At 46.3% G+C, this 22796-nt stretch overlaps 1 protein-coding gene across 2 annotated transcripts in view; it reads right to left on the bottom strand.

The window, feature by feature from the left end:
* Positions 1–22796, bottom strand: part of LOC144123411 (oxytocin receptor-like) — a 67878-nt gene that overhangs the window by 8632 nt on the left and 36450 nt on the right. The window contains exons 1-2 of one of the 2 annotated variants that reach the window (XM_077656245.1): positions 11105–11166; positions 5594–6587 (exon numbers count right to left, since the gene is read on the bottom strand). In XM_077656245.1, the coding sequence (XP_077512371.1) occupies positions 5594–6415 (822 nt within the window). In that variant the 5' untranslated portion in view covers positions 6416–6587; positions 11105–11166. Of the gene's footprint in view, positions 1–5593; positions 6588–11104; positions 11167–22796 lie in introns of those variants that run through there. The other variant, XM_077656244.1, reaches the window with a different exon arrangement.

Below are 22796 nucleotides of genomic sequence, written 5' to 3'. Positions count from 1 at the left end.
CGATTGGGACGCATTTAGCTTTCGTGGCAAAAACTGATGGTTCCGCTTTTCTTTTTCTCTGCCAGCCGCGCCTCTGGGCTTGCCGTATGTGTAAGCCGTACGCGTGTGCGCCGATTATGAAATACCTCTGAGAAGAGACACAGGCTGCTTGATATTCAGGAAGGAAGGAAGTGGGTGTTAGCAATCTGGCGTCTCTCTCCCTGAGGAAGACATTCAGCGTCTGCGCAAATGCGTTCTGGGCGTCGCTCAAAGTGCTATTGCATTTCCACCGCTCTTATCCTACTTCTCACCAAATTGGAGATGCTCGACGCGAGTGGAATAAGTAGGCGTGAGGAGAAGTCTGCTTTTTTTGTTTTTGTTCCATGCAGTGCAAAGCTGAGGTGTCGTTTTTCATAAACCGGGCAGAAACAGTAAGTTGTGTCGCCCTGTACTCGACAAAGAGACAAAAGCATTGAAATACAGAACGCTATACCATAAACTTTAGTTAAGTATTTAGAAACACGCTGTGGTTACACGTCCTGAAAACACGTTTCAAAGTTTATCCAAGTAATCGGCTTACGCCGCACGTCTATCCCGCACAAATGCACGAAGTTCAGCGCAGAGAGGCTGGTTAGGAATACAAAACTGTGATCGCGATTTTCAAACTTTCGAGAACTTATGCAACTCGCTTTTACAAGTCGGCGGGCATGTATGGCTTGGATTATTGCGAAGGAAATGAGAACAAATTTGCGAGGCATGTAAGCGCCTTGTGATTAGGAATCGTGTTTGCTGAAGTTTTTTTTTTGTCAAATTATGTTTGTAGTACTTTTGCACGTACCCTGAGAATACGTGAAAATGAAGCGGTGAGGGAGGGCTCCATACAAAAACTGCGTCTTTGGATGGAGAGTGAAAGAAGAAAAACCGGCCCTTTCTCAGCTTGGCCTATAAACGTAATTAAAGCATGCCGGAACCAACCAGGACCAACATACAACAGGTTACTACTCTGAAACAGTGTTGTCGATTTACTCGGAATCAGTAGAGGTGAGGGTGTCCACGGAGAAAACATGCTGTGTGTTCGCTGGCATTAAATTCGGATGCAGGGGTATTTTTTGATACACGCGACGTTTACAGCCTTAAGGGTTGAAATGCGGGCCAGTTGGTTCATAGTAACTTGAAAAAAACCTCCTGTCACAAAAGACAAGGGACAAGAGAAGGAGTGTACACGCCACAACGACTGGTCTGTCAACTGAGATTTATTAGACAAAACATAGTCCCAGCAAGCCCAGCAGAGCATGCGCAACAGCCGTATCACAACACAAGATACACCTCTACCGTGACCGGCCTAAAAAAGCAAATTCCTTCTCAAGCAAGCGCACCGAAGTTGTGCTAATGCAATCTTGGCCTGACAAACTGATATGGCATGCCTCCAAGATTTTTCGCTCTTGCTTATACCCTTGCCTCTACCAAGAATCACTACATTGCTGAACAGTGGATAACACCCACATTCATTGCAATGGCGAGACAAGTTCGCACCGTCATCAGACCCCAGGGAGGAGTGGTGCTCACGCAGCCGGTCATTAATACATCGACCTGTTTGGCCTATGTATACTCTTTCGGATGTGAGGGGGAACTTCTACACGACCTGAGCGACACACGTCGTGAAGTGGTTCTCGTGCTGCGTTGTACAAACGTGGTTCCTTTCCCTGCCTCGAGAAATGCGCGAGCACAGACCCGAAAGCTTGCAAGGGGCAGAAAACACCACACTCACTCCCTGCTTGGCCGCGACTTTTTTGATGCTGTGGCTCACTTTATGCACGTACGGCATGACCTCAAATTTCTTGCGTTCAGTTGCTCCACCGTCAGCCGGCTTCGTCCGTTCTTTCTTGATCTTCTGAAGCAGCGATTCAGCCACTGCTTTCAAAAGATGCTCAGGGAACCCTGTGGCTCCCAAACGTTGGAACTGATTATCAAGGCTCTTTTTGATAGCGTGGTGGCAACTTTTTTCCAGTGCATTGCGGAAACAATTCATCGCAATACCTCTCTTTACAATCTTAGAGTGCGCAGAACCAAGCGGCAACAGAGCGTTCTTGCTTTTAGGTAAAAACATCCAGCATAAATGACAACGGTCAAAGAAGGTTATTTGCAGTTCTAGGAACCTGATGGAATGATTGTTAGGGAGTTCATGAGTGAAATTAAGGGCGCGTGAAGAAGCTTTAAAAGCACTCAAAAAATCGTCTACTGCTGCAGGCATAGTGTCATTAGGTAAAAGCTTCAAAAGTACTAAAAAATCGTCCACGTACCGAAAAGCTTTGCACACACGCTTGTCTTGAAGAAGATCCTGAAGTTTTCTGTAAACTTTTGCTAAAATATCTGAGAAAGCACTGGAGCAACGCTAGAGCCAACACATATTCCACTTTTATGAAGGAACAAGGATCCCTTGAATTCAACAACGGTTGATGACAGGTAAAAAGATAACTCCAAAAAGGTATCAACCGACATGCCAAATGTGTTCTGAAAGTTCACAGTACTGTAATGATAAATAAGTTCACGCACTGCAACAAAGAGTTCATCGTGGGGAATGCTGTAGAAAAGGTCCTCAATGTCAACTGAAAAAGTCATGTTGGCACCAGGAATACCGCTATTAAGAGCGTCAACAACCGCTTTAAGTTGCGCATCACCCGCTCTGCAGTGAGACTACCACAGCCAGACTGCGGCTGACACCAAAGCAGTTTTTAACCAGGCCGTTGTGTGTGTGAATACAATGAATTCACCTACTTTCTCCACATTTTCTAACTCTCCCCAGAACAACAAAAGCATTCTGATTAAAACAAACCAGAACTGTACGCAGATTACAGTTACTAAAGCAACAACACGATCCTGGTGTCAAGACTCCCTTTTTTGGGTTTCCAAAGCAAATGCTCACTCGAGCGACCGAGACAGATTGTACGAGGTAAGCCCCTTGAGGCGGGGCATAACGACTAATGCTTTGTAAAACCTGCGCACAAAGCATATTCTGCAAACAGCTCCCTAGTTTTTCCAGTACACGCGAGGTGGAAAGAGCCGCGCATCATGTGCATATAAAAAACCAGATTATCGTTTGTGAGAAGCAAGGGATAAATTCCAGTTTCGCGCCTTAATGCAGGGTATATACTACTACGTACTCAATTTTAAAGTGAAACCGTGTGGAAAAACTCGAAGCGATTCCTAAAACTAGTGATTCGTACAAGCAGCGAGAGCTACACTCTTTTAAGCAGTGAGAGAAAAAAATTTTCTGCAATGGCCATGGGGTGACATTGACAAACGGCCGCTGATGGCCTGCAAGAACAGGCGAAAAACAGCAGATATATAAAAGCACCGTCATTACCAAAAGAAGGCAGGCAACGGGGCTTGATTGTTGCCCGTCCAGTAGAGCACGTAGGGCACCCCTCAGGACCGAAATGCCTCGGAAAGAGATGAAAATGGTTCTGCTTACCTTGCGCAAATTTAGCGCTTAGGGGGCTCTATGATTGCTCCGCTACATGGTTTAGAAACAAACCTCGTGCCTCGGTTACGTTTGGCAAATGTGATACCTATGCGTAGTTCGCGAACAGGAAGGCAGTGTATATTCGGCTGAAGCAAATTTATCGGAATTACATCGAAGTAAAGAAAAATTAGAGCGTCGCCCAGGGAGTCGGATGAACACGAATTGGGTTTGTTTAACTAATTACTATGCTTTCATCAGCTTGCTTACTCTCTGAGATCCATAAAGCATACCTTAAGATGCACTTCACTGATCTCTCTTCTTTTTTGCAATAAGGGCTGTTTTATAGGATGCGGCAGCTGTTTTTGTACTTCTTTTTCTAGTTTATCATTTCGTTCCTTTATCATTGAAGGTGGCCACAGTCATTTTTTTCTTTACCTGCCTACAGAAGGCTCAGATTTCTCAGTCAACTCGAAGCTGTGATCATATTTGGCCATTTTGCTTGTGACTGAATGCGAGTTTATTCCTACAATAGGCCATTTCTGATAATAATTGGCAATACAAAGAGGCAAACAAAAATTACTATTTCAAGAACGACAGGATTATACTATGTTAAAAACCAGAAATATCATTCTTGCGTGCTAAATATATAAGTTGTTAGGGTTGCCTTTATACCTATTGTCTATACCCTCAACAGTCTGCGCCTGTCAAGGCCCACGAGAAATCATCAAATTTATTTGACTTAAAATAGAGTAAAGTAAATAACCTCAGTAGTAATCTACTTATTTAGTAAATTAGTAATTGTGACTGCATTCGCGAGCGCTCTTACATTGTTGTACGCATTTTACTTCATTGAGAATCGCCTTAACATCCTCTGAAAAGGAGGATATCACCTAGTCATGTGATAGGTTGTGTTTTATATATTGTTATTCAGGTAATGTTGTGACTTCACTTGCTCGGGCAGCATTTGATTTCCTGGTTAAGCAATCGAATTGGAAGATGCAATGTTTCTGTCGTGGGTGCGGCCCTGCCCTTCTCGGAAAACGATCAAACCACCACGCAGAACGAGAAATGCCGCAACTTGAGAAAATAAACACTTCATGCAACCACTCGGAACTATATGAAAATACACTGTTTGAGTGATAAACGTGTATGTGCTAACATATCTCATAACTTAAATGCTCAGGTAGCCTAATAATGACAGGATGCCCTCCTAACTAGATCGGCATGTTTTCTTCGATAGTTCGCCAACATGAAGTAGCTTGAGCTCCCGGCACAGTTACCGCAACGGCCGCCATAGAATATGATGCATTTCCTTGCGCTTCTTCCTGAATACAGAACCGACACCAAGAACTGCTATAGTAGACACACATTACCGTGAAGCTGAGCGAATCTGTCAAAGGAAATTGGAAGAAATGCTAGCTTTCCTATGCTAACAAAACTTTGAAGGCGTTGTATGAACTGCTGTTTTCAAACACATGAGGGCTGTTTGTGGAGTCCGCACAGTTTACTATAGGAATGGGCACGCGCTACTCAATGTCCGGGCCACGCGCCTCGTAGTCCTCTTTAAACGAGGGCGCCTTCAAACAATGAGACAAGCATGTTGCAACGTGTTTTCGCAGGGCGCAGCAAACGCGGGAGAGGACGCCCCAACCGGGCAAGGGTTCCGACCCGCCGCGCTACACCAATGAGGAGCGTTCTTTCAGTGCGATAGTTTAGAGGCCTTGCGCGACAAAGCGGCCATGCTTCTCATTCTACTCCTAAGGGTAGCTTAGCGTCGTCCAAATTTTCTGTCTCAGTATTCGCAAATTCATGCCGCAATCTAATTTCGCATTAGGGAGTGCCGTAATCGTCGGTAAAGTTTCTTTTACGCATCTCCTGTCCCCGTGTATTTATCGCAAATAGATGGTCCTCAAGTTTTCAAATATCATACCGATGTTTGGGCAAGACTTTAAAAGAGAACAATGCGTTATTACTTGAGCTTACTATGTGACATTGGCAGAGGCTTGACATCAGAGGCATGCTCCTTCGGGCAAAAACATGAGCACAGTAACTGTCCTCGTGAGTGCATGTGTAAACGCGCATGCATGGTCTTCTTCGTTCTCAACTGTGGCGCTTAAATTTACTCCCAGTGTATCCTAGAGAGGTGCTCACCTTGGCTCGGGGCAGCGCAGAGGTTGTCTGCTGGCCCACTTTGCCGCTGCTCGAGCTGTGCTTCCAGATGGCCCACAGGATGCCCGTGTAGAAGGTCACCAGCAACACCAAGGGCGCAAGAAACACCATGAAGAACACGAAACTCATGTATATCTGGCGGTGGTAGAGCGGGGTACCACGATCGTAGAAGATGGACGCGCAGAAGCACTTTCCTGGCGCCACCTCGACGCTGTGGAACACGTACACGTTGGGCAGCGAAGGCATGCACGAGGCTAGCCACGTGGCAGCGGCAAGCTTCCATGGGTCCGGACTGGGTGCCAGAGGGGTGGCGACGGCGATGTGTCTGTCCACCGCGATGGTGACCAGCATGTATGTGGACGAGACCAGCGCGAAGGTCTGCAGGAACTTGAAGAAGCGACAGAAGGCGTCGCCCGCGATCCACAGCCGACCCATCACTTCCCACACCACCTGAGAGGTCATGGTGACGCAGGCCACTAGAAGGTCTGCAATGGCTAAGTTCAGGAACAGTACCCTAGCCTTGGACAAACGCCGGTGACGTCGCTGGACCACGAGCTTCCAGCAGACGACGGAGTTTCCAATTATTGAGGTAACGATCATGATAATGATGATGGCTATGCGGACGCGCTTGTGGTATCGAGGACCAAGTATTTCTTCGGGGCCTTCGTCAGCCATGTCTGTGACGTTAGCACTACTGAGCAGCGTGCAGGTTTGGTTTTCGAAATCATCATCTCTCCCAACAACGTGGCTGGAGGATGCCGACATGGTAACGCAGCGACTGGTCCTCGGCCGCCCAAACTTCATATTTTTCTTCTACTCATTCTGCGACCTGCTCTCACGATATGAAGAATGTATCTTCCCTCATGTCCCTGCACAATATTTTACGCTGCTCAGTGACGTTTAAGTGGTTGCCTATTATATATTCTGGCAAAAATAGCCCGCAGTCATACTTGCCCCAGGTTTCTTCAGGATAGCACTGCAAAAGAGATGAACGACGTTATATTGCGTGCAAAGAACTTAGATCGCGTTCCACAATGCGGTTTCAGTACCACGGTAGCTTTCTATTGTCAGCAGTGGCACTGGCTAGCAGAAGGTTACAGGATTCTTACTACTAACACACACGTTAGAGGTAGAAGGAAGAACAGAGGGTATGCGAAGGTCCAGGGATCTATTCACCACCGGACGCTTGTTGTTCATTAGTCATCATATTTTAACTTCTTGTATAATCTAAAGGATATTGTTACGACCAGGAGCTTCTTCAGACAAGGACGCGCAACTGGAACCTGGTGGGTCCGCTTGCCGAGCACGACACGCATCGATCTAGTTCTCTTCATCTTATGCGTAGTCAGCGATACCGGCCACACAGAATAGGCATCGCCTCTTCATACCTCATACATCACGTCATCACCTTCAGTGCCCTTCTTTGGAAGGTTTGTTAGTGGTCCTGTTTTGTCTAGCTACCTTTTTTCCCGTTCTTCTGCTCTCTTCCTTCTTTGTAGATGATATTTATTTCGATGCAGCAATTTTGAAAGTATTTTTTGCATTTATTTGGGCGTATACTGAGCTTTCAAGAATTTTTTCGCTGTAATCGGGAGCCCTTTCAACAATCTTCGCGCTTTTAGCGCCGAGAAAATGAAACCTAGCTTTTACTGTGTCCGTTCTGGTAATGAGCACAAAAATGCATAAACACAAATGGCTTGGTGGTCTTCGATTTTTCAAGCCTGCGTAGCACAAAAACAGAGATAGATTAAAAGTTTCTTCTTTACATTCATGGTCAACACCAAACCAGCAAACACCAGCAAACAGTACCTTCAGTTGAGAGCACACGCGATCCGTGTTGTGCGTGGTTTCTATCTATTCTGTTTTTAAGGATCCTACAGTAGGAGAAGGGCCGGGTTTTCCAATAATTGCTCTGCCGAATATTCCCCTTGGCCCTTTATTATCACCAGCTCGCCATCGCCACAAAATGCGCCTAGTCTTCAGTTTTCACCCGCAGTTCATTCGTAGTTTTACCAATAAATATATTAAATGTGATTTGGTTTACATTTTTGAACGTTGCGAGGTCTAATTAAATTTTAATTGTCGTCCCAAGGAACTGCAGTAACATTATGTCAAATTTAACTCTCGTCAACGCTTAATAAAAGACAAATGTGTCGAACAAAAAGTTGACAGAACACCAGCTTTTTCTAATCCCATTTTTCCTTCGCCTTTTCGTTCCGCTGCGGCGTGAGCTTTCCATTCTTAACATAAGCGAGCAAAAAGAGAGCAAACTGTTCTCCAGCGCACTCCCTTTTATAAAAGGGAAAGCGTTAGAGGATAGCTTAGTCTCTTCTTACTCCCATATAGGCGTATTCGTGTTTAGATAGAGTGTAGCGGCTGTACGGCTTCCGGAATATGGGCGGAAGAGGTAGATAGGTTGCTGGCGAGTAGCGCTTCTGGAGTTAAAAGTGATACGGGGTGGACCAGGAAATGTATCGAGGGTATCAGTGGGTAGGCGGGCATTCCCTAGATAGGGGAGATCGAGGGGGGGCTGCTAGTGGTAATTTGGAGGGTTGAGGCTTCACTGACAACATCCTCACTCTGATAACGACGGCATTTTCGGCAAGTGTCACTGTCACTGCCATCGCAGTAAAACTAGGCACGCATTCTACGCTATCGCTGGCTTCCATGACCCGACATCTGTTTCAGCAACCAAGTGTCACTATGCGAAATTTTGTTATGTTGAACAATGCACCACTTCGGATGCCGATAGAATTGTGTTTTCCGCTGAGTTTCCTTTGTTATATTTTCAGTTTAGCCCAAAATTTGAATAATTTTAACAACCCCAAGGGCACCGATTTTCCTGACGCCCGAGTAGCGGCTCTTTAACTGCACTGCACCTCACGAGCTTCAAGCCAAAAACAACGAGCATGGCTCTGGCAAGTGGTCCCCAGAGAGGAACCTGGGAGGCAGGTAGGCCGCCTAGGTAATGTGACCTTGCGGCGTGATCACAACCTGACCACCGTATAGTGAGCATCGGAAAGAGGGCACTGGAAAGGGTTCCTAAGATTTGATAAGCTTGATTATCGAGCTTGGGCCGCAAATTTATGAAGCGCTGTTCAATAGAGTCGTTCAGAGTAAGCCGGTACCAGAAGATTGGCTGGGGATATACAAACGTATGAGCCAGGATTGACTCATACAGACCAATCGCGATAATATCGGTCGTATATTGGCCTGGGATGCAGGCTATCAATACAAAGTTGCACATAAGTGTAGAGACAACTGGAATACCGGGAGAACTGCAAAATAGTTTTAGGCGGGACAGGCGTTTGGAGGACAGTCTGTTTGTCGTAACTCATTGGTTAAATGTTTAGGAGAGTCCCCCAAGGTAGAGTAGACCTGTAATAAGTGAGCAATTACTCATTGGCATCTATCCAATCGCAGCCATGAGGCTACAAATGAAAGCTATACAGCTTTCTCAGAAACTTCGAAGTTAAAAAAATTCGTCCTGGTCCGGGGGGTTGGAACCCGGGACCATCGCTTCATCGAAGCAGACGCTCTGCCAACTGAGCTAACTGGGACAGCAAGCTTATGGTAGGGCGAGGGCGAATTGATCAATAACTCGAAGTAGCAACAGTGTTGGTCAAATGTTTAGGGGAATCCCCCGAGGTGGAGTAGATTTGTAATAAGGAAGCAATTACTCATTGGCATCCACCCAAGCGCAGCCATACGGCTACAAATGAAAGCTATGCAGCTTTCTCAAAGATTTCGTAGTTAGAGTATTGTATTGTATTTAAATAGCTTTGACAAAACACACCTATATGGTTTACTTTTACAGACATTAAGGGCATATTTCAAAAAATTGCAGGGGACACTTAAAACTCCCTCTTAAGCATACGACGTGACAGCATTAGTGAGTTGATGCCCATATATGTGAAATTGGTCATTCTCAACTTTACATTCATAGGTTCCTGGGCAATGGTGCAGCACTGCTAACGGATGCACCACTGCCCTGAGATGGCAGGTGCTGCCACCGGTGGGACTTGTGCGACCCAAGCTGCTCTTCCCGATCAACTTCTCGCAATTCATATTTTTCGCTCACAACGCCGACGCCGGATTTTCTGGGTAACAGAAACTTTAGCGCTATCACGTTAAAATGTAAGCTGGAAATTGCTGCGGGACTTTCTAACGGAAGCAGGACTAGACGCTGACGGTATAGCGCTTATGAGGTCGATATACACGGATATTAGAGGAGGCGAACATTGAAACAGGTTTACGACAGAGGTGTCCCTTGTTGCCACTGTTGTTCGTGTTTTATACAGCGAGAATAAAACGCATGCTAGAAGAGACGATATCTGGCTTTAATTCTAGCGTGTAGTTTAAAAGGACTAACATTAGTCCATTGTCTTCCTGTTTTAGTATACGTGGATGATGTGGTACTTTTTGCAGATAGCCAAAGCGAGCTACAACCCCCCTCAGATATCTTTGGGAAGGAAGCAGCAAACTTGGTATTGAAATTCATTGTTGAAAATGAGCCGACTTTGTGGGATATTGGTCGGTCATCCTTTGCAACACGGGAAGCGCAGAGTAAAATATCGTTTGAAGACAAACTATGAAAAAGGACGAGAAGAAGTGGGCCGTCAGTCTTCTGGTATTTGTGCACTAAAAACGCCGACAGGCAAGGAAGGAAAGGGCTAGAAAACTTGCGACAGGCTGCGCACGCAACTGCAGGAAAAAGGACGTTATTACGAACATCAAAAAAAAAGTATGCGAAACTGAGACGGCTAAGTGGGGCGAAAAAAAATTAAATTAAAATCATCACTGCGAGAATGCACAGCTGCGGAGCGCGATATTCGAGAGAAAACACCGTATGATAATTCAAGACACAGAAGGTACCCTTTCATTTTTGAATAAGTCAAGTTTGTTTAAACCGGGCAATAAAGGTAAGTGGGTACAATACTTTTTTTTTCATTACTCCTTTTCATTTTCTACTGTGCACATTGATTACCGGTACTTCCTTAAGCCTAGTTCCGTGTGATGTGATACTCATGGCATTATATTTAAGAGTATTGACAGGCGACGTCGAAATTTCGACCCTACCTTTATGGAAAACGTTTTACTGTAGTTACGGACCATCATGCCTTGTGCTGGCTCGCGACCCTCAAAGATCCGTCAGCCCGCCTTGTCAGATGGAGTCTGCGCCTCCAAGAATACGACATGACAGTGGTGTACAAGTCCGGCCGGAAGCATTCAGACACCGATTGCCTCTCGCGCACCCCGGTCGAATCCCCAATGGAGGACGGTAACTACGACGACGACTTCATCTTAAATGCGATCAGTGCAACGAGCCCCGCTGAAAAACAATACGCCGACCCGAAACTTCAGCACCTCAAGGAGTTTCTTAACGGTACCAGCCCGACTGTAACGAAGGCTTTCAAGCGCTCGGTAGCGTCACTCTGCGTTCGCCATGGTGTCCTCATGAAGAAAAATTTCGCCGCAAACAATCAGCAATACCTTATTGTCGTACCGACGAGCCTACGTGACGAAATTCTTCAAGCTTCACACGATGAACCGACTTCTGGACATTTGGGTGTAGCCCGCACGCCTGCAAGGATCAAAGAGAAGTATTACTGGCCCTGCCTTCAGTCGGACGTTGCACACTACGTCAGAACGTGCCGAGGCTGTCAGCGTCGCAAAGTGCCCTCAACAAAACCAGCTGTATTCTTGAAGCCTATAGCACCACCATCGTCGCCTTTCGAGCAGATCGGGATGGGCATGCTGGGCCCATTCCTTCTTTCTCATTCGGGAAACAACTGGATCATCGTGGCAACTGACTACCTGATACGATACGCGGAAACATCAGCTCTGCCAAGCGCCACAGCCCTTGACGTGGCAAAATTTTTCATCCATCAGATCGTTTTGCGTCACTGTGCACCGGTGATCCTAATCACCAACAGGGGTACAGCATTCATGGCTGACCTCCTACAGCAGATTTTACGCCACAGTCATACAGACCACCGAAACACGACATCCTACCACCCTCAGAGGAACGGTTTAACGGAACGATTAAACAAAACGCTAGGTGACATGCTCTCAATGTATGTCGCCGTTCAGCACAGAACTTGGGACGAAGTGCTCCCATATGTCACCTTCGCATACAATACGGCCGTACAGGAAACGACAAACATGCCACCGTTCCGTATCGTTTACGGCCGCGACGTGACCATGATGCTGGACGCCATGTTACCGCATGTGGACGACATCGACCCAAATGCGGATCTTCACACCTTCCTGCACCTCGCTGAAGAGGCTCGTCAGCTAACCAGGGTGAGGATTCTCGACCAACAATGCCGAGATGCCCAACACTACAACCTCCGACGACGTGATGCTCATTATACATCAGGAGACCGTGTGTGGGTCTGGTTTCCCATTCGCCGACGCGGACTTAGCGAAAAGCTCCTCTGCCGGTATTTTGGACCCTACAAAGTAATCAGGCCAATTGGAGACCTCAACTATGAGGTCGTTCCTGACGGCTTTCAGAAGTCTCGATGATCCCTGCACCCTGAGGTGGTACACGTTGTCCGTCTCAAACCTTACTACGAGCGGTAGCGGTAAAGCTAGTCTTTCGCGCGCACATCATGCTTCCCTTAGTGATTTTTTTAAACACACAGGCTACGCATCGGGACGACGCTATTTCTTTCCGGGGGGCCAGTGACTCGGTGCATTCCGCATGTTCGCTTAGCGCTGACCTGAAGCACGCGCCGCTTCAAAAAGAAGGAGGAGAAGAAGCGATCTGGAGCTGTGGTCAAGACGTTCGTCGAAGCCCGCCGCTGTTTCTTGTGATCAGTGATCTCCCGCATTCACGCGTGACAGTATATTATACAGTCACCTGCAAATAAACACTCCGTAACATTTTTGTGTAGTCGTCTCCTGCGCGTTTTGTTTAAAGTAAAAACAAGACAGGTCCCAAAACAGAACACATTGACATGTCTTAAATTCCAGGCAGCACTCCTGATCTTCAACATGATTTTAACAAAGTACTTACAGTGAGTAATGTAAAATATCATCCAACTCGCTGCGTTTTTGTGCAGATTAAAAAAAAACAATTTTGCCAGGACATGTAGGCGCGAAACCAGCCCAAAGGTTTTCGGTAAATGCGAACATGCTGCTGCTATTCTCCGATCGCCTGTGCGAAGTCGTGTGCAGTTTTAACAAAGTGCGCAACCGAAAACCACAACCTAAAGCCATGCTGGTAAGAGCCCAAGAAATTTCAGATTCTTTCATGATAGGAGAACTTGTCACCATTCCTTGCTGCTTAATTCTAGTCTGGAAGTTATGAAATTGAAAACAATTCGAACACGTGCCTGCATTTTTTGTGTTATAATTCGGCAGAAACAGGAATTGCTTTTCTTTACGCTGAAAGGCACGAGGCTCGTTTGGCGGGCACTGAAAAGGCAGGGTGAAGTAGCGAGCTGGTGGCACAAACGTTTTGTACAAAAAGGGCGCAAAAAGGGCTGTTTCTACACCTAACGAGTTCCATATCTGGAATCTGCAGATTCAGCAAACGCTTACACCCACAGAGCACTCTTTCCGGGAGGAAAAGGAAGCGATGCGAAAGTTTCCGCTCCGTCTATGAAAAAACTCAGCGGCGCGAGCGGTTTGCGCATCCGTCGCACACGATTCAGCAAATTTGCTGCCTCCGCGGCGATGATTGAAGATGCCGCTGTCACTGCGGGCTGTGCACCCCCCCCCCCCCCCCCCCCCCCGCAGTTCCCTATTCTCTGTTTGGAAAAGAAGGCAGAGAGATTGAAGCAGAACAATGAATAGAAGAATAAAAATACTTCCGCGTGAGAAGTAAAGTAAAAAGGATTTGGAAAACATTTGTGCTTCTCTTGCAAACAGAAAAAAAATGCGAAGATAAGAAGTAAAAAAGGGGGGGAGAGAGAGTTGAGTGTAAGTGAGCACAGTGGCCCAAAGCCACTGCAAACCTGCTGCTACCAGACTGCCTGTCTAGACTCTTCACGTAGTTTAGTCCTGTGCTGATTAATCGTACAGCCTTCGTGGACAGTAAGGCGCCCAAGAGATTTGCTGCGAAGCCGTGCAATGTGGTTCTTGTAGCGTTGCGGAAGTCCTAACTCTTGGAGGGCGAGGATGAGAGCTCCTCTTTCCTTCAAGAGATTTGGAACGCTGAAAGTGCAGAAGGATCGGCATATTATGACCCTGAAGCAAACACAATGGGTTTAGAATTTTTTACTAAGGCTGTACGTTATCATGCCCCTTGGCTTAGGCGGATGGAGATGGGATCGTGCTTGTGACCTTGAATGTCTGAGTCTGATCTCTCTTTTTTTTTCAGAAAAAACCTTGCTTTGTCCCTTAAAAAAGTCGGCATTGACAAAGTGAGCGGAACACGCATCGACTACAGCGATTATTGCTTTGTTGAATGATGCTTTTAATGCTGAAGCATTACTAGGTTATGTCGGCGGGGTCGTGTCATCAAAGCGTGTCGGCAGCAGTTGTGACGTTCTCAAAAGAGTTAAGATCAAACGAATGGCTGTAATCGATAGAGGATGATGCAGGGATGCTGCGGAAAAAAAATGTGTCGATACAAATAATAGTTAATTAATTAGAGTCAGAAATCTCATAACACCGACAAAATAGCGCGGGCGTCGATATAGTGAGTAGACGGAAAAACAACCTGGACGGCAAATTAGTGGAAAATAGGCAAAGCAGTTGAAAAAAGTTTGAACTGAATTTAAATGTGTTTCATGAGTGATAACTAGGGGAAAGAAGTTTCACTGATATAAAGTAAGTAGTTAATTAATTACAAGCAAATTGCGTTAGACAGTTGAATCGGGCTGGATGGTGATATAGTAGGGGGACGAGAAAACAGCACTGGCGCCAATAGGTGGTGTCCAATATGCGGCGGATATTGCGTCACGGCTAAGCTCAGTCACGTGAATTTGGACTTTAGGTTGTTCAGGCTGCGGTTTCATTGCTTGCAGACGTGCGGTTTCGACCTTTCTTTCCTTAATACTAACACTCACATCGCTGAAAAAAAGATGTTGTGCGCTGCCTCAAACTGCAGCAACTTCACTGCAACGGAATGCAACATGTTCCAAGTGCCGTCAAGTACTGAACGGCGAAAACAGTACGCCGTTGCGATCCGCTGGCAGACTGCCTGCTACGAGCTCCACGGACAACTCTTGGCTTTGCTTCGAGCATTTTGTTGGTGGTAAACGTTTCAGAGCGTTGTGGAAGTTTGTGGATTTGGTTAAGTAGGCGGTTTTCTCTCCTTGACTAGTACGAATTTCTGCCTCGGACAACTTCGGCCACAGCCGGTCTGGCATGACGGCGGCAGAACCACGCTGTCGTAGGCGTGCAGATATGTGCTGTTCGGCCTCCGTAACTACAGCTCGGCAAGATGTTGAAGGAGAGAACGATTTATTGCTCAGGAATTTGTGCTGCATGCGAGTTGGTCGAATTCGGAGCTAACATTTTAGGCCTATGCTATCACAACCGTGAGCTGTCGAAACGGCGACACCGGCCACGGCGGCGGTCCCATTGCCTGACGTTGCTTGTCGCAGTATATGTTTACGAGCACTTTTAGTATTTATAAATTGTTTTATGAGCACATATTTCCCAACTTCACGCCCAAAGTGAAACACATTTTCACCAGCAGACGTGCAGTCGACCGACATGAGCACGCCGTGGGTGTGGTGAAATTATAAGCGAGCTGTTACGTTAAAGTTACCCGTTTCTATGGACCCGCATGTTGCAGTTATGTTTCTCCGTTTCCTGTGTGCGGAGAGGGAGTGTGACAGGCAAGGTTATCACATTACAAAGTGATAAGAATTATTCACCACTATTCTTTTCATACTCTGAGACACTAAGTTATGAGAAGCTTCATTTCAGGATATCCGAACTTAAAAAAATATACAGCAGTCAACATAGTCTAGCTATTTTTCACCTTTCATTGTACAGCACGTAGGAGAATTGACATCTGAGACAAATGTTATAATACTGAGCTGTTGCTGTGCAGCAATGCATCATTTGAAAACTGTCTAGGTGCTGAACATGCATGCGAATTAGATAAATGTCTGCGTCTCTAGCTTACATGTGATGCATTGCATGATTGCAATAGGAATATTTCACTAAATAATTGACTTATTGAGACGGACGTTGGTGGCTTCAAGAAGTGCGAAATGCTGCAAGGACGGCAGAGGCCGGTCTGGTGGCCGTTGGGCCAATTATCCGTAAGAATAAAGATTAATAAACATGAAATAAAATTGCTAGTTTTAAAAGGCTAAGGAACACATTGTGTTAACCGATATTCCAGGTTTTTGGTATTACCAGTGTCTTAGGGATGGTTTAACAAACTCAGTTAACATACAAGCTATCCCACAGTGTTCACGCGAAAACTAAAACTGGATGGGAATGCTTTTCGTTCAACATCGCACTAGACTTAGTCAAAGGAACTTGTAGAAAATGCTGAAAACAACTCGGATCATGATCTTTTTACGCACTACCCTGGTATTTAATATAATATACCATTTGCCACTAAGATCTCCTGCATTAAAATCATTTATTACATGCTGTCCTGTATAATTTGTGCCTGCAAGAGTTTTTGCAAGACAAAGGTTATATCAGATGTTATTACCTACATGACAAGAAGAGTTTGCAATTAACATCCGATTAACTGTCTCAGTTTGCAGTTAAAAAGTGAAGCTCTCTATGTGAAGAGTTAGTCCAGTATTTGGATGCGGTCTGCTTTTTATTTTGTCTTTGTGCCTGACTTTGTTTATGTTGTGGTGCCTGTAGCAAAGTTGTGCAGCAGGCTTTGATGCTTTTTTTTTAACTTGGGGTTTTCATTAAGAAAAACAAAAGGCAAGCTAACCTTCTGCCTAGCTGATTGTGTCATTACTTACCTACCTTGCCTTGAACACTGTACGTATGCATCAACAGCTGAGGTGCCTGCCATTGGGGATAACTGTCCGTACATTGGCTGGTGCTTCTTCGACTAGGCTCTGAGCACTAAGTTCACGACAGCAAAATGGCTACAGGCTCTCCTCTGCCGGGATGGGAAGCCACATTTATTTACATTCTGAAAGGTAGTGAAAATTCAAGAGATTCCATAAAACAAAGCATTTATTTTAGTACTTCTTTTTCATCTACATAATACATAATGCAGCAAACAGGATTGGAGAAATCAAGCACAGGAATTCTTAACATTCAGAGCTGCAAGTTATATGTAAATGGCATGTAATGTCCCACACCACCATGCAGGCAGTGAAATGCATTGCAGTGTGTAACTATGCGTGGTTAATTTTGTGTGTGAGTGAGGTTCTTGTGGACGTTCCAAAGCCTCAATTAATAGGTGCAAATCTCTCAGTGCTGGAATAGCTGCTATGCCACTGACGCATATTAGTAGAGGTTTTCAGCCACAAAGTCTAGGTGCATGCTCGGTGCCATTCGTACTGGCAGAAAGAATGCAGTAGTACTGAAAATGCAACACATTTATCATGCAGTTGCATTTTTGCGTTACAGGCGAACTTACATTCAGCTGCTTTAGACAGCTGTTATGTATGTCAGCTAGTGCAGTAATTATTCCATAATCCATAGCAACTATCCGACAAAAGCAGTTGAGTTGACAAGAACTTAACCGACAGTAAAACAGATTGTGCACCTTTGCTAAGATTGCGAAGCATTTTTAAGTACAGAATTTAGGGAGGAGCTCAATGTGCCGCATGTGCCAATTTTAGCGCAACTAAAACGCGGTCTACCTTGCTTGCAGGCAACGCAGCTCCGGTGCTACCGCGTGGCAAGAAACCCTTGCAGCTCCGATGCAGTGCACATGAAAGCTTTGTAGACTAGATAATCAGAAATTATTGCAAATTGTATGGTGCCACGTCTAGAAGCGATACATGGGCAATGAGGGACGCCGTAGTGAAGGGCTCCGGATTAGTTTAGACGGGTTCTATCGCACAGCACACGGGCACCTTTCGCGCTCCGCCGCCATCGAAACGCGGCCACCGCGCCCCGGATTGAACCCGGTTCCTCCGACTCGGTAGTCGAGTGCGCTAGCCACTAGGCCACCGCGGCTGGTGTAGGAAAAGTACCTCAAGTCCTCCGAGCATTTGCATGATGCAAGCTCTTCGCCGTCGCAGCCACTTGCTACAATGTGTGTAGCAGTGCGCTTGTAATGCTAGGCTACGGTTGCTGGTAGTCCATATAATCAGCGCCTAATAGCGCGGAACCTCTCGGTAAAAACTACCCTAAGATATATTAGAGATCAATGCAGCAGCCGAGTAACAACAGGCGAACTTTTCAGCGAGTGAATGAAGCGTCCTAAACTTCTGCGCGAGCAGACGACGCACGCCGAAACGTTCGCACTTGCGCCGCTTTTTCGCCATTAATTCAAATACGGAACGTCGAGCGCGGACATAATAATGCACGTACAGCTTGCTCACCTTTTTTACGACTTTATTCGCGCGTATTAACACACGAAGAGCCGAATTCAAGCTCGTCAATTCCGCGTTTCAAGCAAAGCGCTGAACACACGCATCTCGCCGAACGACCCGGAAGTCGGAGTACCCAGAATGTTTTGGGGCTCGTTCAGATTGGACACCACCTATTGTGAACACGGATATGTGATTGGAGTGACAGGAGATGTCGCCAACGCGGCTGCCATTGTAACGCATGACGTCATGTCGCCTCGTTGAAATGGGTTCACCGTGACGTCAGAGGAGAGGGCGGCGCCTCGGTGGGATGAGCGGTGGCGCGATGGAAAGTACCTTCTACAACGTTCGTGGGCGTCGCCTCCGCTTCGGCGCTTCCGTCTTGCGTCAGTCGTTGCCTCGCCGCCGTCGAGTGCACGGGTTCCTTTCGTGTGCGTCGAATGGTGCGGTATCTCGCTGTGTGATTGTGTGCGCGCTGACGCGTTTGCTTTCGCAATCTCCCATTGCTGGTCGCCGCAGTGATCTCTAACTTTTTTTTTTAACACCGGTGATTGATTTCGAAGTTCGGGGACTACAAAAAAAGTGCCAGACGATTACGATAGCCGGTAATGTGAGATTTGAGCTCAGTTCTTCAAACACCACCTGCCACCGCTGTCGGGTGACGTCTTACTCTGCCAGCCACCCTTCGGGATCTTCCTGTGGCAGCCACCTTTCGGGTGGCGTTTCGCTCTGCTACTCGGACAAGCGGTTACGCAGACGACGAGGAACGCAGGAAAGGGCGTCTGAGAGCTGCGCTCTAAAAATCAAAAGACCTAACTTGCAAATCTCTTTGGGAGGTAAGGCGATGAGTAACTCATCCGAAGCCTCAAATCATGTGGTTTACCACAGCAACAATCCTTTTTTTTTTCTTTTGGATGGTGCGTTGTCTTCGTTAAACAGCACTTTCTTGCTCACCGATTTTTATTGGGTTATTATCTTTGATTCATGTCCTTTTCAAACAGCTCAGTAGAACGCGCTTAAGCGCGTCGCCTGCATGTTAGCAGCACGATGCGATTCATAATTGGTCCTGGATACAGATTAAAATTTACGAGATGTCTTCATACCCCACCATTATGGACAAAAACATTTTTGAATGGGAAAGAGTTTATGAACAGAATTTTTTACTTATTGTAAATTTCACTATAACAATGAATACACGAGAATATCTCCCGTCGACAGGCTCGCATTTTTTTTTTTTTGCTATTGGCGTTTTTGCTATCGTCAAGAGCGTACCCCATTGGGTTTCTATGGCAGTCTTAGCTGTTCGATGCTTGTGATGGAAACACTCTAGAAGAAATATTTTGCTACACATCGGAAGAACGGACCATTGCCTTCAATATTTCCATAACAGCTCCTTAAATTTTTCAATATTCAAAATTTTTGTCCAAGAATGTCGGACATGCGTTCAGGCTGTGGTGCGACGAATTTAAAGGGACGCATGACACTCAGCCCACACTGGCAATCTTGCGATATCGGTGCAGCACCAATAGAAAGTGAAAATTTGTGTGGTGTAACTTTTTAACTACCACTCTCATTTCAAAAGACGCGCCCCAACTAGCCGAACTTGCCATCCCGCTAATAACTACTCTACAAAGTTTTTCTGGGCTGGCCGGCGGGAGATAGACAGGTTTAATAATTGGAGCACACCGCACCGAGGGTTGGGAAAGCCTCCACTGTACATTTACAAGCGAATTGGGCACGCCTTTTCTAAGTCAGGCGAAAATTACCAGCTGCCAACGCGAACTTTCTTGTATGAAGGGAGTTTTCTGCGTTCCTGTGAACATGACTTAGAGTTGCAGCGGATAAAAGCCAGCAAATGTTTAGCGCTGTCCGGAGTTGCACCGTTGCTCAATGAACCCACTGCGCACTGATCCGTGGTTAGAGCAGCAACAACAACGAGAATCGAAGAAAGACGTACTTTCTTTAGCCTTCAGTTTATTTTGCTGAAAACTTTGCGCCCTGGTCATTGTATATGCCAAATTAACCAAAAAAGCCCTCATAATAGTACTGGAAAGTAAGCGAGGACTCCCACAACGATTACTATCAGTTCAACGAAAGCTGAAAACGAAGAGAAAAAAACAGACATAAAAAGATGTGCGGCACCTGCACTCTCTCGTTCGTTAGGTGTGCCAGGCTTTGGTTCGTACGGCCCAGTTTAGAATGACTTGCGAAGTAGATCGATCTAAAAGTAGAACTGCGTGAAGTTAAAGCTGAGTTCTAAATGCTGCCGGCTTGGGAGAAAATGTGCTCCTCAGCTGCGACCCCTTTATTTGTTGCTCGTTTTTGTAGCGAGAGCTACACTGGGCTACCAGTCGAACATTTCTCGGTGCATGGGAGAGGCCAGTTGCGCACATGCGCCGTTACCATGGCAACCGGAAAGGAGCAAAGTGCGACGTCCGCTTCGCCGTCGCCGCGGCCGCGCGGCCGCTCCACCGTCGGAGCCGAGCATGACGTCACGCGGATGAGCAGTTGTGCGCATGCGCCGGTACTATGGTAACCGAAGAGACCCCACAGCTGCGCCGCGTTCTTCGTCGCCGCCTCGCCGCGCTTATCTCTATCACCCCAACCGCGCGTCGCATGCGCAGCATTGCGTATAAAAGGCGGAGATGTAATGGCCGTCTGTATCGCAACGTTTGACATGCATGCAGAGAAGGAGAGTGCAGTCGCTGCTAAGAAGCGGCATAGACAAGAGAAGATTAACTTTTCCGATCCTGAGGTTGTCGCCTGGCACTTGGCTACACAACAAAGAGAAAAGGAGCGTCAGAAGGCGAAGAGACCAGCGGAGACGCCCGAACAGAGAGAGGAACGCCTTGCCAAACGGAGATGCCAGATTGCCGAGCGTAATAGACGGCGCATAGCCGCCGAGATGGAGCCTATGGAAGGCGTCAGTCAACGGGAACCAACAGAAGAGGATGTGAAGGCCCGTCGTGTGGCTGATCACACCATTCCAGTTTCCGAAAAAACAAGCTCAGCCAGGGAAACGCACTTCTCGCTACATGTATCTTGGCATACCCGAGCTAAGCCACTGCGAATTTTTCTCAGTGTTTTCTTAGTATTATTTTGCTAAAATTTTAGTATACCCAAAAAGCTACAACACCCATTTCACCTACAGCGCGCACCGATACGCCGTCGTAAGCCGACTGTTACCATGGAGCCCAAACCCCTCACCTCCGCCTTCACTATAGCGCTATAGCGTCAGCACTGACACAGGTGCTTCTGCGAGTCGGTGCGTTAATATAAGTGTCCGAAAGGACAGTCATATAAAGAGATCACTGAAAAATGAGCCGTAGGGACAGCTTCAGCTGCACCATGTTCGCATTAGAGCTGAGTGTGTGAATCACGTGCATTTAGGGGTTTTTTTCTCACTGACCTTGGCCACATTACAAACGCTCCGCTTACCGAAGTGACCCAACTCAAATGTTAAAAGCAAAAAGTAAGGATTAATATGCTTGCCTAGTACTCTCTCGTGATATCGCTGATATTGTAAAGAAAGGCAAGTTGGTGGATGTCGATTCCAACGCATACTGCTTCATTTAAGAAATTCTAGGAATTCCCTCATTGCGGAGCTGCTGACCACAATATTTCTGCAGGTGCGCTGCTGTGGTGGCTAAGTGTTTATGGTGCTCGGCTGCTGAGCCGAAAGATGAGGGTTCCATCCCGGCCGCGGCGATCGCATTTCGATAGAGGCGGAATGCTAGAGGCCTGTCTACTGTGCGATATCAGTGCACATTCAAGAACCCCAGCTAGTCGAAATTTTCGGACCCCTTCACTACGGCGTCCCTCATAGCCTGAGTCGATGTGGGACGTTAAGCCCTACAAACCAAAATGGCGAGAACTGGGCATAGTAGGTTGTTCATAGTGTCTTCTCGTTCTGTAAAAATTTAAGCGCAGTTGAACCAACACCTATATACACCATAAACGAGGTACTTTTTCAACATGTAGCTTCAGCGTCACCCGGATGAACGCTAAATCTGTAAGCATGCGCGTGGTTACATCTAAATATGAGGACCATTTTAGTTTAAGGTGATGAATAGCAAAAGGTGAAATATCTAATAACCCTCTTTGATCTGCAATCAGCACTGTTATTTCGCGCCACCCACAAAAGAAATAAATTATTTTATATCTCCTCTCTTCACCTGACCCACTGCCGTCCTCGGGTATGTTTCATTTCCCGATAGGCATCCACACCGTAATCCAAAAGGTGATCGGTAGTATTCTTCTCTTTGTTACATGCCTGTACATATTCGTTTCCACTTCTCCATTCCGCCTATGATACGAATAAATGCATGTTTGGCCACATTTAGTTCGGAAACAGCTTCTTGCAGCGAGTGAAATCTTTCATCGCAGTAATAGCAGAAACTGGCAGCACTAACTTACCTCGATCTTCTTCCATTAGTGACACCGCAGACGTCCGAGCAGACTCGAAGATTGTGGCAGCGTCCTCACCCAATTCTCTAGCAGCATTTTTGCAGGTGTTCTCACGGACATACTTAGCACACCACTTCTAATACGGCGTCCCTCATAGCCTGAGTCGCTGTGGGGCGTTAATCCGCCATAAACCATAAACCACGTCTAATACGAAGTCTCATTTGGGCTCAGCATGCATTTACGCCACGTGTGGCCCCTTAATCTGCGCATGGTTATCTTTTTTTTGTTTATTTCAGCTATCAAATAATTTTCATGTTCGTTTCCTTTCTTTTTCTTTGCTCTCT

This window comes from Amblyomma americanum, chromosome 3 (genome assembly GCF_052857255.1).
Source record: "Amblyomma americanum isolate KBUSLIRL-KWMA chromosome 3, ASM5285725v1, whole genome shotgun sequence".
Classification (NCBI taxonomy): Eukaryota; Metazoa; Arthropoda; class Arachnida; order Ixodida; family Ixodidae; genus Amblyomma; species Amblyomma americanum.
The sequence above is the reverse complement of the archived record's forward strand: the minus strand, read 5'-3'. Positions and strand labels throughout refer to the sequence as shown.